The following is a 14329-nucleotide window of genomic DNA, read 5'->3' on the forward strand; positions in this document are numbered from 1 at the left end:
ACCCAAAGCCTTGAGATTCAACTTGCTCTTGGATCTGGGTCCTCCCAGGAACCTGGATTGGAATTAAATTCCTCAGGAAGAATGAAAGAGTGTAATTTTGGTGTAATCTTCTGCAGGGACTCTTCAGAATTTTGGATTTTACTGTAATAAAGATTTCTCTCACAGAGAGGGAGGAGACTTACAGAAGTGTCCCTTTGCAAAGTTCTATTTCTGAGATCCTGATTGCAAGCACTATATTAGTTCTGAAGTTGAAATAACAGTTGCCTTGTGAGGTACATAAAAAATGATTCGCATAAACTATGTCCACTCATCAACTTCAGGGCTCCCATCACTGTGAAAATATTAAATTAAGCTCACAATCCTATTACAGAAAGGATAAAACCTAGAAATATATCTCTTACTTAGTTTCTCAACACCTTTCTTCCATGGAAAGACTAAACCTAACATGGGTTCATGAGATCCCTTCCTTTGCTAAGTATATCAGGCCAGGCTAATTGTATTCTCCTAGGATATCCTAGGGAGAAGGCAATGGCACCCCACTCCAGTACTCTTGCCTGGAAAATCCCATGGACGGAGGAGCCTGGTAGGCTGCAGTCCATGGGGTTGCAAAGAGTCAGACACGACTGAGCGACTTCACTTTCACTTTTCACTTTCCTGCATTGGAGAAGGAAATGGCAACCCACTCCAGTGTTCTTGCCTGGAGAATCCCAGGGACAGGGGAGCCTGGTGGGCTGCCGTCTATGGGGTCGCACAGAGTCGGACAAGACTGAAGTGACTTAGCAGCAGCAGCAGGATATTCTAGAGGCCTGGAACAGGGCTAGAAGGATAGCACTGACGATGAGATAGCATTTGTGGTAACTACATACTGAAAAGCACTCTGGGTCACTTTCCCAAGAGTTTAAGGATGATAACAGTAGTTAATATTGGGTTGACCAAAGACTTGTTCATTATTTTCCATAAGATGGCTCTGGTAGCATTTAGTTGTCTTGAACTTCATTTGAAACATTTTTCTTAGATTGTATTGTCACAGCTGTCATATAAGTTCAGTACAGTTCAGTCACTCAGTCGTATCTGACTCTTTGTGACCCCAAGTATTACAGCATGCCAGGCTTCCCTGTCCATCAACTTCAGGAGCTAACTCGAACTCATGTCCATCAAGTCCGTGATGCCATCCAACCATCTCATCCTCTGTTGTCCCCTTCTCCGCCTGCCTTCAATTTTTCCCAGCACCAGGGTCTTTTCAAGTGAGTCAGTTCTTTGCATCAGGTGGCCAAAATATTGTAGTTTCAGCTTCAGCATCAGTCCTTCTGATGAATATTCAGGACTGATTTCCTTTAGGATGGACTGGTTGGATCTCTGTGAAGTCCAAGGGACTCTCATGAGTTTTCTCCAACACTACAGTTCAAAAACATCAATTCTTTGGCACTCAGCTTTCTTTGTAGTCCAACTCTCACATCCATATACAACTACTGGAAAAACCATGGCTTTGACTAGACGAACCTTTGTTGGCAAAGTAATGTCTCTGCTTTTTAATATCCTGTCATATATGTTTGTCATAACTTTTCTTTCAAGAAGCAAGCACCTTTTAATTTTGTGGTCACAGTCACCATTTGCAGTGATTTTGGAGCCCAAGAAAATAAAGTCTCTCACTGTTTCCATTGTTTCTCCATCTCTTTGCCATGAAGTGATGGGACTGGATGCTGTGATCTTAGTTTTCTGAATGCTGAGTTTTAAGTCAACTTTTTCACTCTCCTCTTTCACTTTCATCAAGAGGCTCTTTAGTTTTTCTTCTCTTTCTGCCATAAGGGTGGTGTCATCTGCATATCTGAGGTTATTGATATCTTTCCCAGCAATCTGGATTCCAGCTTATGCTGCATCCAGCCCAGCATGTCACATGATGTACTCTATATATAAGTTAAATAAGCAGGGTAACAATATACAGCCTTGATGTACTCCTTTCCCGATTGGGAACCAGTCTATTGTTCCATGTCCAGTTCTAACTGTTGCTTCTTGACCTGCATACAGATTTCTCAGGAGGCAGGTAAGGTGTTCTGGTGTTCCTCTTTCAGAATTTTCCACAGTTTATTGTGATCCACAAAGTCAAAAGCTTTGGCATAGTCAATAAAGCAGAAATAGATGTTTTTCTGGAACTCTCTTGCTTTATTGATGATCCAACAGATGTTGGCAATTTGATCTCTGGTTCCTCTTCCTTTTCTAAATCTACCTTGAACATCTGGAAGTCCACAGTTCAGGTACTGTTGAAGCCTGGCTTGGAGAATTTTGAGCATTACTTTGCTACCATGTGAGATGAGTGAAATTGTGTAGTAGTTTGAAAATTCTTTGACATTGCCTTTCTTTGGGATTGGAATGGAAACTGACCTTTTCTAGTCCTGTGGCCACTGCTGAGTTTTCCAAATTGGCTGGCATATTGGGTGCAGCACTTTCACAGCATCATCTTTTAGGATTTGAAATAGCTGAACTGGAATTCCATCAGTTCCCCTAGCTTTGTTCATCATGATGCTTCCTAAGGCTCACTTGACTTTGCATTCCAGGATGTCAGACTCTAGGTGAGTGATCACACCATAGTGGTTATTGGGTCATGAAGATCTTTATTGTATAGTTCTTCTGGGTATTCTTGCCACCTCTTCATATCAGCATGCATTAAAAAAAAAAAAAAAAACTTACCAATTTGGTGAATGCTGGAGTCCAGCCCCAGCAGGGATTCAAACTGAAGGGATGAGCAGTGTCGGTGAGAAACTGAGGCAGCCTCTCATTTTTCTTGGACTGCCTGTTTATTTCAAGCTTATGATTCTCTTTTATACTTCTACAAAAGCATTAGGTCAGAGGTTTGATATTTTTAGTTCCCATTGACCCAGATTTATTTTTCTCCAGAAATCATTGTTGCCCTTCAAAAGGAGCTCCTTCCTCAGCGATTCTCTTATCTACTTTTTCTCATGTGTCCTTGTGAATACACTGTAACTCATGCTAATGTCTGGGCCACATACCACATTCCTCAGTTTATTTCTTATTTTTCTAAGTCCTGTTTGCCCCTAGTATCCTAAGCTCACTATTTCTTAGAAAGGGCTTCTACCTAATAATATCTCTAAGTCCCTAATTTCTATAAGCTATAGTAGAATATGATAACATTACAGCAATCCTTATATCTTTAGCTTCTAACTATTTTAATTATTCCTAAGCCCTAAATTCAGCAAACTCCTTTGCCATAAACACTTTTCTCACAAATGGGCTTCAGATAGCAATCCCTCCCATGGCCTCAAGCTGTGGCCTGTGTGCTCACCCTGGAACACTTTTTTGTAAAAGTCCTTGAACAAATGTCAGTGATTAACTTTATGAATTACTCTTTGAGCACAGCTGCAGAAGGCTTTATGCCTTCTTATGCTCCTCTCAAAAACAATAAGCACCTTAATATTCTCTTCAGTCAACTCAGCCGAGGAAAGGGAAAAACAAGTCAGAATCACAAAGCCTAACTCCTTCATTCCGGGTCCATGCCTACAGAACAAAGGGAGGGGGTTTAGGGCCATGCCTCCATTTTGTCAGTAATGCCTAATGCGGCTCCTGACAGGTGAATTTCTCTGTTGTTGTTTTTCAGTCACTCAGTTGTGTCTGACTCTTTGTGACTCCATGGATTGCAGCACACCAGATCTCCCTCTCCTTCACCATCTCCTGGAGCTTGCTCAAACTCCTGTGCATCGAGTCAGGGATGCCATCCAACCATCTCATCCTCTGTCATCCCCTTCTCCTCCTGCCTTCAATCTTTCCCAGCATCAGGGTCATTTCTAATGAGTTGGCTCTTCTCATCAGGTGGCCAAAGTATTGGAGCTTTTGCTTCAAAACATCAGTCCTTCCAATGAATATTCAGGATTGGTTTCCTTTAGGATTAACAGGTTGGATCTCCTTGCAGTCCAAGGGACTCTCAAGAGTCTTCTCCAGAACCACAGTTCAAAAACATCATTTTTAGGCACTCAGCCTTCTTTATGGTCACACTGTTATCCATACATGATTACTTGGAAAAACCATTGCTTTGACTGTTATAGACCTTTGTCAGCAAAATAATGTTTCTGCTTTTTAATATGCTGTCTAGGTTTGTCATAGCTTTTCTTCAAAGAAGCAAGCATCTTTTAATTTCATGGCTGCAGTCACCATCTGCAGTGATTTTGGAGCCCAAGAAAATAAAGTCTGTCACTGTTTCCATTGTTTCCCCATCTATTTGCCATGAAGTGAAGAGGAATTTCTGTGTAGCCATTTTAATATTGAAGATGGAAGAAAAAGCAACATTTTCAGCATATGCTGCTTTACTAACTCAAGAAAGGTAAAAACACAACTGAAATGCAAAACAAAAAAAGAAAAAAGGTTTGTGCAGTGTATGGAGAAGGTGCTGTGACTGATCGAATGTGTCATAGTCATTTTTGAAATTTAATGTTAGAGATTTCTTGCTTGATGATGCTCCATGGCTGGGTAGACCTGTTGAAGTTGTGAGTGATCAAATCAAGACATTGATTGAGTACAATCAACATTATACCACGCTGGAGATAGCTGACATATGCAAATATCCAAATAAAGCATTGAAAATCATTTGTCCTAGCTTGCTTGTGATAATCACTTTGATATTTGGGTTCCACATAAATTAAGCAAAAAATTGACTTCCTTGACCATATTCCCCAGCAATTCTCTTCAATGTAATGAAAAAATTGTGACAGGCAATGAAAAGTGGTACTGTATAATAATGTGGTATGGAAGAGATCATAGGGCAAGTGAACTATCACCAATCACACCAAAGGCCAGCTTTCATCCAAAGAGTGTGATGTTGTATACATTATGGGATTGGAAGGGAGTCCTCTATTATGAGTTTCTTCCAAAAAACTAAGCAATTTATTCCAACAAATACTCCTCCCTATTAGACCAACTGAAAGCAGCACTTGACAAAGAGCATCCAGAATCAGTCAACAGAAAAAAACACATAACCTTTCATCAGGATAATGCAAGACCACATGTTTCTTCAATGACCAGGCAAAGGTGGTCAAAAACTGGTCATCAAACTGGAAGATCTGATTTGTCTGCCATATTCACCAGACATTGCACTATCAAATGTCTATTTATTTCAGTCTTTACAAAATTCTCTTAATGGAAAAAATTTCATTTCCCTGGAAGACGTGGGAAAAAGCCACCTGGAACAACTTTTTGCTCAAAAAGATAAAAATTTGAGGGAAGATGGAATTATGAAGTTGCCTGAAGATTTACAGAAGGTAGTGGAACAAAATGATGAATATGTTTTTCAATAAAGTTCTTGGAGAAAATGAAAAAAAAAGTGTCTTTTTTTTTTTTTTTACTTTAAAACTGAAGGAACTTTTTAGTCAACCCAATACTATAAATTTATATAGTGTATAAATAAAGATGTTGCTTGAAGTTTAGAGATGGGCAGAGAGGGTAGTTGAACCTAAAATTGTTGAGATCGAGTGGCCTTGATGACATCCTCAGACCCTTCTGAGGAATCCATGAAAATGGGAGGATGCCAGTGACTCTGCAACTGTGTTTCCATGTCTGTGTCCCCACAGCTCGTGATGTGGTAGCCAAGTTATCTGAGGACAACGTCTGCGATCTGAACGATTTCCAGTGGATCTCCCAACTGCGCTACTACTGGGATTCCAAGGATGTACAGGTGCAGATGATTACTACAGAGGCCTTATACGGCTATGAGTACCTGGGAAACTCCCCCCGGCTGGTGATTACACCCCTCACTGACCGCTGCTACAGGTAAACTCTGGGCCTCCCCAGACCTGAAGGGTGAATAGAGAATTCCAAAAGGAAAATCTGAGAAAGAAGTTTGGAGCAGCTTGAGTTTGTTGTTACCTTTACCTTCTGTATTCTAGATCCTCAGATTTTAGAATTTTACCTTAGTCAGTGTGGTCTCACAAATGGGCATTTTAGGCCTTAGGAATAAATGAGAACCCAGTAGAAGTCCTAATGCAAAGTATCGTGTTCAAATCAACAACTAGAACGTTGATGCCTATCCTTGAAAATGGCACAGTGCTTAAGAAAGAAAGCTCTCCTATGGCAGGAATCAAGAAGGTGCCAGGAGATCCCATGGCCAAGAGATAGAACAGGGGCTAGGTAAAGGACCCAGGCAAGGAGTCTCTGAGCTCTGCCACCCAGTCTGATGAAGAGATTGGGCCATTCTATGCTCAGCAAATTGCTTTGCCACTTTCCTTGGAATTCATAACTTTAGAAACTTGGACTTTGTGAACTTGTCAATTTTGTGATGTTTAGATTTTTCTTTGATTTTATATATTGTTTGAGTGCAACTTTTAAATTATAAAGGTAGTACTTGGGTATTTTTTTTTCTTTCAAAGTCCTCAGTCACTTGTTTTCTATGTTCTGTGACTTCTTCAGTCATTTATCTATTCTACTCACTATTCAACAACCATTTCTTGAACTTTACTGTGCATCATGTGTGACCTCCAGGAATCCTCAACCTAATGGGGTAGGGGAGAGAGACACACTCAGGTGATTATAAGAAAGTGTGTTAACTGAAACTATAGAAGCTCATACACGGGGCTGTGGAACCACAGTTGACATATCATTCATTCTAATATTTATCTTATGCCTCCCATATGGAACTGAACAATGGGTTCTGAACTCAAGAGTTCATAATCTAGTGGGAGAAATATATTTATTTTTCATCATTCCATTAGCATTGGTGATCTTTGGAATGCAGAGGGTTTTTCACTTTCATTTGATTCATTTAGTATCAGTTCAGTTCAGTCACTCAGTCATGTCCAACTCTCTGCGACCCCATGGACTGCAGCACTCCAGGCTTCCCTGTCCATCACCAACTCCTGGAGCTTACTCAAACTCGTGTCCATCGAGTTGGTGATGCCATCCAACCATGTCATCCTTTGTCGTTCCCTTCTCCTTCTGCCTTCCATCTTTCCCAGCATCAGGGTCTTTTCTAGTGAGTCAGTTCTTCGCATCAGGTGGCCAAAATATTGTAGTTTCAGCTTCAGCATCAGTCCTTCCAATGAATATTCAGAACTGATTTCCTTTAGGATGGTGTGGTTGGATCTCCTTGCTGTTCAAGGGACTCTCAAGAGTCTTCTCCAGAACCACAGTTCGAAATGATCAATTCTTCTGCGCTCAGCTTTCTTTATAGTCCAACTCTTATATCCATACATGACTACTGGAAAAACCATAGCTTTGACTAGATGGACCTTTGTTGACAAAGTAATGTCTCTACTTTTTAATATGCTGTCTAGGTTGTCATTTAATATGTATATATTCATTTATCCATTCAATCATTCATTCAAACAAATGCTTTTAGGTGCCACCCATACATACTCAGTTGTAACACTGAGTAAAATAGAATTTTTTGTGATGATGATGATGTATTGCCCATATAATCAGGGAAAATCATGTTTAATTATTTGAGTCAAAACAAAATAAACCAAAAGCCAGTTTGTTTCTTGTGTCTTAGGACATGGCATTGAGTTCTTATTTTCTTCCCCTTAGGACACTGATGGGGGCTTTGAAGCTGAACCTTGGAGGAGCCCCAGAGGGTCCAGCTGGGACAGGCAAGACAGAAACCACCAAAGATCTGGCCAAAGCTTTGGCCAAGCAGGTAGGGAAACGCTGTCCATCCTCACACTCTTTTCCCATCCCTCTCTGGAGCCATATCCAGGGAAGTTGGCATGAAGTTCAAGATGGCTTAGAGTACCAGGCAGAGGGGGGCCCCAGCTCCTCCAGTAGAATGAGAAGAGGGGAGCCCCACCTCTTTTTGAAGGTATAGGGTGATTTAGACGGGAAGAAACCCATCCTAAATGGAGCCCACATCCTCTCTCTCTCTAGTGTGTGGTCTTCAACTGCTCTGATGGTCTGGATTACAAAGCCATGGGGAAGTTCTTCAAAGGACTAGCCCAGGCTGGAGCATGGGCCTGCTTTGATGAGTTCAACAGGATTGAGGTAACCCTGGTACTAGGCTACTGAATAAAGGGTTTGGACATACAAGGGCTTTTTTTCCTGGGCTCTTAGTTCCTCAGTGACAGGGCTTATGTGTCTTCTATGGCCCCTTGCACAACGTAAGTACTCCATGAACCAAACAAAAACAGCCCCAAGGAGACAAAATGCCTAGGGTATACATAAACATTCTCACCAAATTCATTCACTCACTTGCTCATTCAAAAATTTATTGAGCAACTGCCTTATGTCAGATACTGTGTGTATGTTCATTATACAGAGATGAGCAAGAAACAATTTTGCCCTCTAGACTGTTATAGTTCATCTAAGGGAGATAAAAATTAAATGATACAAGTAGAATATGAGAGAAGTCGATATCAGTGGCACAAAGGAGTCATCACAAATGAATGAGTGGTTAATTCTATTTGGGTAGGCAGTTGAGATTAGGGAATGTAAGCATGCAATTTGAACCAATAAACACCATACATGCATACTATGGATGAAGTATTATGCTAGGTACAGGAACAAAGATAAAATACTGTGGAAACTACTTACAGACACACACACACACATGCATGCATGCATATACACACCAGTTTTCTGTTCTTTTCCCAAAACTCTAAATCATGCTCCTAACTTTGAATGTGAAGGTCTTATTCTCAGGTGATGGGGTTCTTTCTTCGCTAGGTGAAGGATACTATGGCAGAGTGGGGTGGGTGGCTGTCAGAAGCAGGAGCTCAAATCAACCAGCCATTCTCACTCCAGGTAGAAGTACTGTCTGTGGTAGCTCAACAGATTCTCAGCATTCAACAAGCCATTATCCGGAAGCTAAAGACATTCATCTTTGAAGGCACCGAGCTCTCTCTAAACCCAACCTGTGCAGTCTTCATCACCATGAACCCTGGGTATGCTGGCAGGGCTGAGCTGCCAGATAATCTCAAGGTAAACATCAGAGTGGGAAATACTGGGTGTACTTTATGGTATAGAAACCTTTGGAAGTATCCAGGCATCTCACAGAGAAGCCAAATAATAGACCATGTGACATTTTTCAACTATGAGTGAAGATGTTATTTGGCTTCAGAACTCAATCATCTCCCCAACTCTAGCCTTCATGAGGTGGGAGGAAATATATACCATAATAACCAATGGCAAAGAGGAAACAATGAACACTGGAATAAGTGTCACTATTTCTGATGTCTACAAGGGTCAGACAGTTCATATAAATGAAAAAAGCCACATAGGCCTGATAGGGACTCTGACAGATATCCCACCTAGATGCAGCAGCCCCTACTTATCCCCAGCCTACTCTGGCCAAGCAGGAATTGTGGGACCTTCTCATTTTTTAGGAAAAACCAGCGATTTTGATTGTTACATAAAATCTTATTTTTAGGTCCTGGCTTAATGCAAAAACTAAAATCATTGTAGGCAAAATAAAATCATTGTAGACCAAATAAAACAGATTGGCATATAAGAGAGCATCAAAGTTCAACACAGAGAACGCTGGTAAACCAAGACTGGAGCACACGGAGCTAAGCTAGTTAGGCCCAAGTGGTGTCCACACCAAAGCAGAATGTTCTAACTAGCTAGACAGATAACAAGAGAGCTAATATATCCTCGAGACCTACTGTTCAACTGGCCCGAGCTACAACCATGGCAATAAGCATTGGTCCTGCTGCCATGGGAAAAGGAAAGTGCCTCTGAAGTAGGGGCGAGAGAATGCCAGCCAGGCCATCTTCAAGGGGACAGGCACTAAATGACCTTAGCATGCTGCTCTCATAGATGAAAAAAACCCAAAGTGCAAAGTGACTGGGTCTCTACCTGTGGAGCATCTAGCCCCCCAACTTCATGAAGAAAGGGAGACTTTTTTATGGGTTTTCTTTCAAATTATTGTTCCATGCCCTCGAGTGAAAGACACAAGTAAGACCTGGACAAGAATGTATATTCACAATAGCATATGATGCTCCATCTGCTAGAAATGCATTCTGATTAGTTCCTGGGATCTAATTCAAATATACCACTCCTCCTCCTCCCTGGGAATAGAAAAGAAGTCAAGGAAATCCCTACGAGTGACCCCTCCTCTCTAGATCAACATAGACCAGTAGACACCAAAGTAGAATTTGAACCCACATTTCTCATTTTATAGTGCACAATTGTTGTTAAGTCCCTCCTGCATCCCTCCCAGCTAACAACCATGCTGCTGCTGCTGCTAAGTAGCTTCAGTCATGTCTGACTTTGTGCAACCCCATAGACGGCAGCCCACCAGGCTCCCCCATCCCTGGGATTCTCCAGGCAAGAACACTGGAGTGGGTTGCCATTTCCTTCTCCAATGCATGAAAGTGGAAATTCAAAGGGAAGTCGCTCAGTCGTGTCCGACTCTTCGCGACCCCATGGACTGCAGCCCACCAGGCTCCTCCATCCATGGGATTTTCCAGGCAAGAGTACTGGAGTGGGGTGCCATTGCCTTCTCCGAACAACCATGCTAGATCTGCATAAACAACGGTCATGAGACAGTGTAGCCCAGTAGAAAACACTCAGGGTTGGTGTCAGGAAGTCTGGATTCTAGTCTTGGCTCTACCTCTAACTGCATGACTTAGGCAAGTCTCTTCTCCTCTAAGATCAAAAATACAAAGTCACTTCAGTCATGTCCAGCTCTTTGCTACTCTATGGGCTGTAGCCCACCAGGCTCCTCTGTCCATGGGATTCTCCAGGCAAGAATACTAGAATGGGTTGCCATGCCCTCCTCCAGGGAATCTTCTCCACCCAGGGATCAAACCCACATCTCTTATGTCTCCTGCATTGGCAGGCGGGTTCTTTACTGCTAGCATCACCTGGAAAGCCCCAATAATAACAATACCTGATGTTTATTGAGCCCTTACTATGTGCTATACACCTTTTTAATCACTTCCCTTATATAATATTATTTGCCCTCATGGTAACTATGAAGAGGGCATAGTTGTTAGACCATTTTGAGGTTAAAGACCTGAGGTCTAGAGGGGTTACCTAACTTATTCACAGTTGGTATGTAGCAGAACAAGGACTTGATTTTTTTAAATCAAGATCTGTCTAACTTCAGGATTCTTCTGCTATATAATTATCCTGCATCCCTGAATGACTTCTGCTGTCTACATTGAACACCAGAAAGATCCAATAGTTGAATAAAGCTATTGAAACTCCATTTGGCATAGGAGGATGAAGTGTTGCTAGGATACTGGCACCTGAGGCCTTTCACACAACCATTGAGGGACCCAATGTATTTGGATAAGGCTAGTGGGGAGGTGCATGGAGCAGTGGATCCATCTGGTAAAGACAGTCTCTGTGCACTGATTTGTCCTCCAGCCCTCCTTTCCTTGACTGTCACTGGGTGGTCTGAATGATCATGTTATTTCTCTTTGCCTCTTTAGATGTGCCTTCCCCAGTTTTCACCTTACACATTTAGGTTCTGAATGGCATTTCTTTTCCAGGCCTTGTTTCGGACAGTGGCCATGATGGTGCCAGATTATGCCCTCATTGGAGAAATCTCCCTCTACTCTATGGGATTTCTAGACTCCAGAAGGTACGTTATATTGGCTTTCCAGCGCGTTTTAAAGAAAGAGTGATTGGAATGACTTTTTGTAGGGTGAATTCAAGGTAAATTGTCCATTGGAAAAAAAAAAAAAAAGAGAAACTTGAGATATATGCTTTTACTCACAAGTTTATCTGAATGTACATAGCCCTGGTCTCTGTCTTGACCCCTTCTCTGACTAGGAAATGGCCAAGATTCCCAAGAAAGAGCCCTCCACTCCCTTTGTATATACCTGGACTACTTCTAAGGAAGACTCACTCATTTCTTCTCTATCCCTCACTGTTAACACACACACACACACACACATTCCTAAATGACTGAAAGACATGAAATTATTTCAAGACTGAGTTGTTTTTGGCCAAGATTGAAGAAGAAAAATTAATATAATTTAGAATTAACTTTGTTAGCAATATAATATTTATTTATTCCAATCAACTTGATTATCTCTCACTCAAGTATTACCCAGTTTTCTGAGACACACACATACACAAGCACCAGTCTCTTTTACACATATAACCAGAATTGTGAATATTCACTGTAAAATGGCTTTTATTGATCTATTTCAAATTTTACATTTGTCTTTTCACATTGCTTGGCCATAATCAATTGATTTTTTTGTTACCACAGATATCTCCACAAGGCCCAAAGTGTCTTTGTGGTCTGGAGGTCATTGCTCTTAATGCACAGGGCTATAGATATTCTCAACAGAATGTGTCATCCTTCCTAGGCTAAGAGGCTGCCTCAGTCATAAGAGGTTTAATTTATTGTTTTCTATAGGAGACTTAGGAGAAGGCAATGACACCCCACTCCAGTACTCTTGTCTGGAAAATCCCATGGACAGAGGATCCTGGAAGGCTGCAGTCCATGGGATCGCTGAGGGTCGGACACGACTGAGAGACTTCACTTTCACTTTTCACTTTCATGCATTGGAGAAGGAAATGGCAACCCACTCCAGTGTTCTTGCCTGGAGAATCCCAGGGACGGAGGAGCCTGGTGGGCTTCCGTCTATGGGGTCGCACAGAGTCGGACACGACTGAAGTGACTTAGCAGTATAGGAGACTTCGCTTACATTTATTTGCCTGTTCAATTCATTTATTCAATTGGCAAGCCTTCATTGAGTCATCTACCTTATGCCCTGCCCAGTCCTAGGTGCTGGTGAGCAACACAGTCTTTGCTTTTAGTGTAAATCAGTCTTGTTAGACAGGAGTCCTGCAAGGAAAACATGCATCAGCACATTAGTTAGGGTAAATCTGACCTCCAAATTCCAATGGCTTAGCATAGTAAAAGTTTTATTTTTTACTCCCTGGAAATCCAAAATGGGTGTCTGCAATCAGGGGAGTTCTTCCCCAAGGAACCCAGGTAACTTATATCTCACAACTATAACACATGAGCATGGAAGAGCTTATGGAGGAGGTTTTTATGGACCAGCCCTTAAAGTGGCATACTTCCACTTCATTCATATGCCACTGGCTAGGAGTCAGCAATGTGGCCACCCCTGTGGGGAAGGCTGGGAAATGTGGTCCCCTATGTGCTCAGGAAGAATCAGATATGGTAGTGCACATGAGCATACATGTATTGTGTGCTGAGTATATTAATTTTTGAGTTGGTTTTCTTAAATTAAAAGATGGATATTGAAAAAAATTGTAATGTTACAGAAGTGCAAAATTGAGTGTCCCCTGGTGGCTTAGATGGTAAAGCGTCTGCCTACAGTATGGGAGACCTGGGTTCGATCCCTGGGTCAGGAATATCCTCTGGAAAAGGAAATGTCAACCCACTCCAGTACTCTTGCCTGGAAAATCCCATGGACAGAGGAACGTAGTAGGCTACCATCCATGGGGTCGCAAAGTCAGACATGACTGAGCAACTTCACTTCACTTCACTTCATTGTGTCCCTTAGTAGCCCCACTCTATAGGCATTAACATTGTTAATCATTTGATGTAATCTTCCCAAATGTGTCTATGTGTGGCATACACATACACTCATATATACACATAAAAGTATAAACACGTGCAATTTCTTATACAGTACATATTACACTTATGTATGTGCTTGCTATTTTTCATCCTACCTTTGAAAGACAGTTATAGTGCTTCCTTAGCTCATTATGGTAACTCTATGAAGAAACCTTCAAATGATAAGATTTTTCCATCACGTTCATGGGCAAGCCTGGCTTCTGAAGGACAGGGCACAACATGTTGGGAATGTCTGCTGAGCAGGACATGGGCCTTACTGGAGGGTCTGCAGACATGTCTTTTCCCTCCCAGTCTTGCTCAGAAGATTGTTGCAACCTACCGCCTGTGTTCAGAGCAACTCTCCTCCCAGCATCACTATGACTATGGCATGCGTGCTGTCAAGTCTGTGCTCACTGCTGCTGGCAACCTGAAACTCAAGTATCCAGAGGAGAATGAGAGTGTTCTGCTGCTCCGGGCCTTGCTTGATGTCAACCTGGCCAAGTTCTTGGCTCAAGATGTCCCTCTGTTTCAGGTAGGCAATGGTTTGGGGCCTTGGCCAAACACTGAGATTCTACTTCCCAAGATGAAAAAAAATTTTGGCACCTCTTCCACTCCTTACACCCTTTCCATTCTCTAGCCAGCATCCCTGTTGCCAGATACCCCCCCCCCAAATATTAAGTAATAATGATAATAGCAATATCCCTAATTCTTGATGTTTAATAAAAATAGTTTCACTAATAGGATAATATTTGCTGTTGAGTGTGAGTAGTTAGTTTTTTATATCAAATATACTTAGTTTTGTAACTATTTTAACATCTATCTTCCTTACTAAGCTGTAAGCTCTTA

At 41.7% G+C, this 14329-nt stretch overlaps 1 protein-coding gene across 1 annotated transcript in view; it reads left to right on the top strand.

The window, feature by feature from the left end:
- DNAH3 (dynein axonemal heavy chain 3) overlaps positions 1-14329 on the top strand; it is a 248499-nt gene that overhangs the window by 91138 nt on the left and 143032 nt on the right. Inside the window, exons 28-33 of the mRNA XM_027527056.1 lie at positions 5574-5772; positions 7525-7633; positions 7861-7974; positions 8734-8910; positions 11430-11521; positions 13796-14015. Coding sequence (XP_027382857.1) covers positions 5574-5772; positions 7525-7633; positions 7861-7974; positions 8734-8910; positions 11430-11521; positions 13796-14015 — 911 coding nt within the window. The remainder of the gene's footprint in view (positions 1-5573; positions 5773-7524; positions 7634-7860; positions 7975-8733; positions 8911-11429; positions 11522-13795; positions 14016-14329) is intronic.

Source organism: Bos indicus x Bos taurus, chromosome 25 (assembly GCF_003369695.1).
Source record: "Bos indicus x Bos taurus breed Angus x Brahman F1 hybrid chromosome 25, Bos_hybrid_MaternalHap_v2.0, whole genome shotgun sequence".
NCBI lineage: Eukaryota > Metazoa > Chordata > Mammalia > Artiodactyla > Bovidae > Bos > Bos indicus x Bos taurus.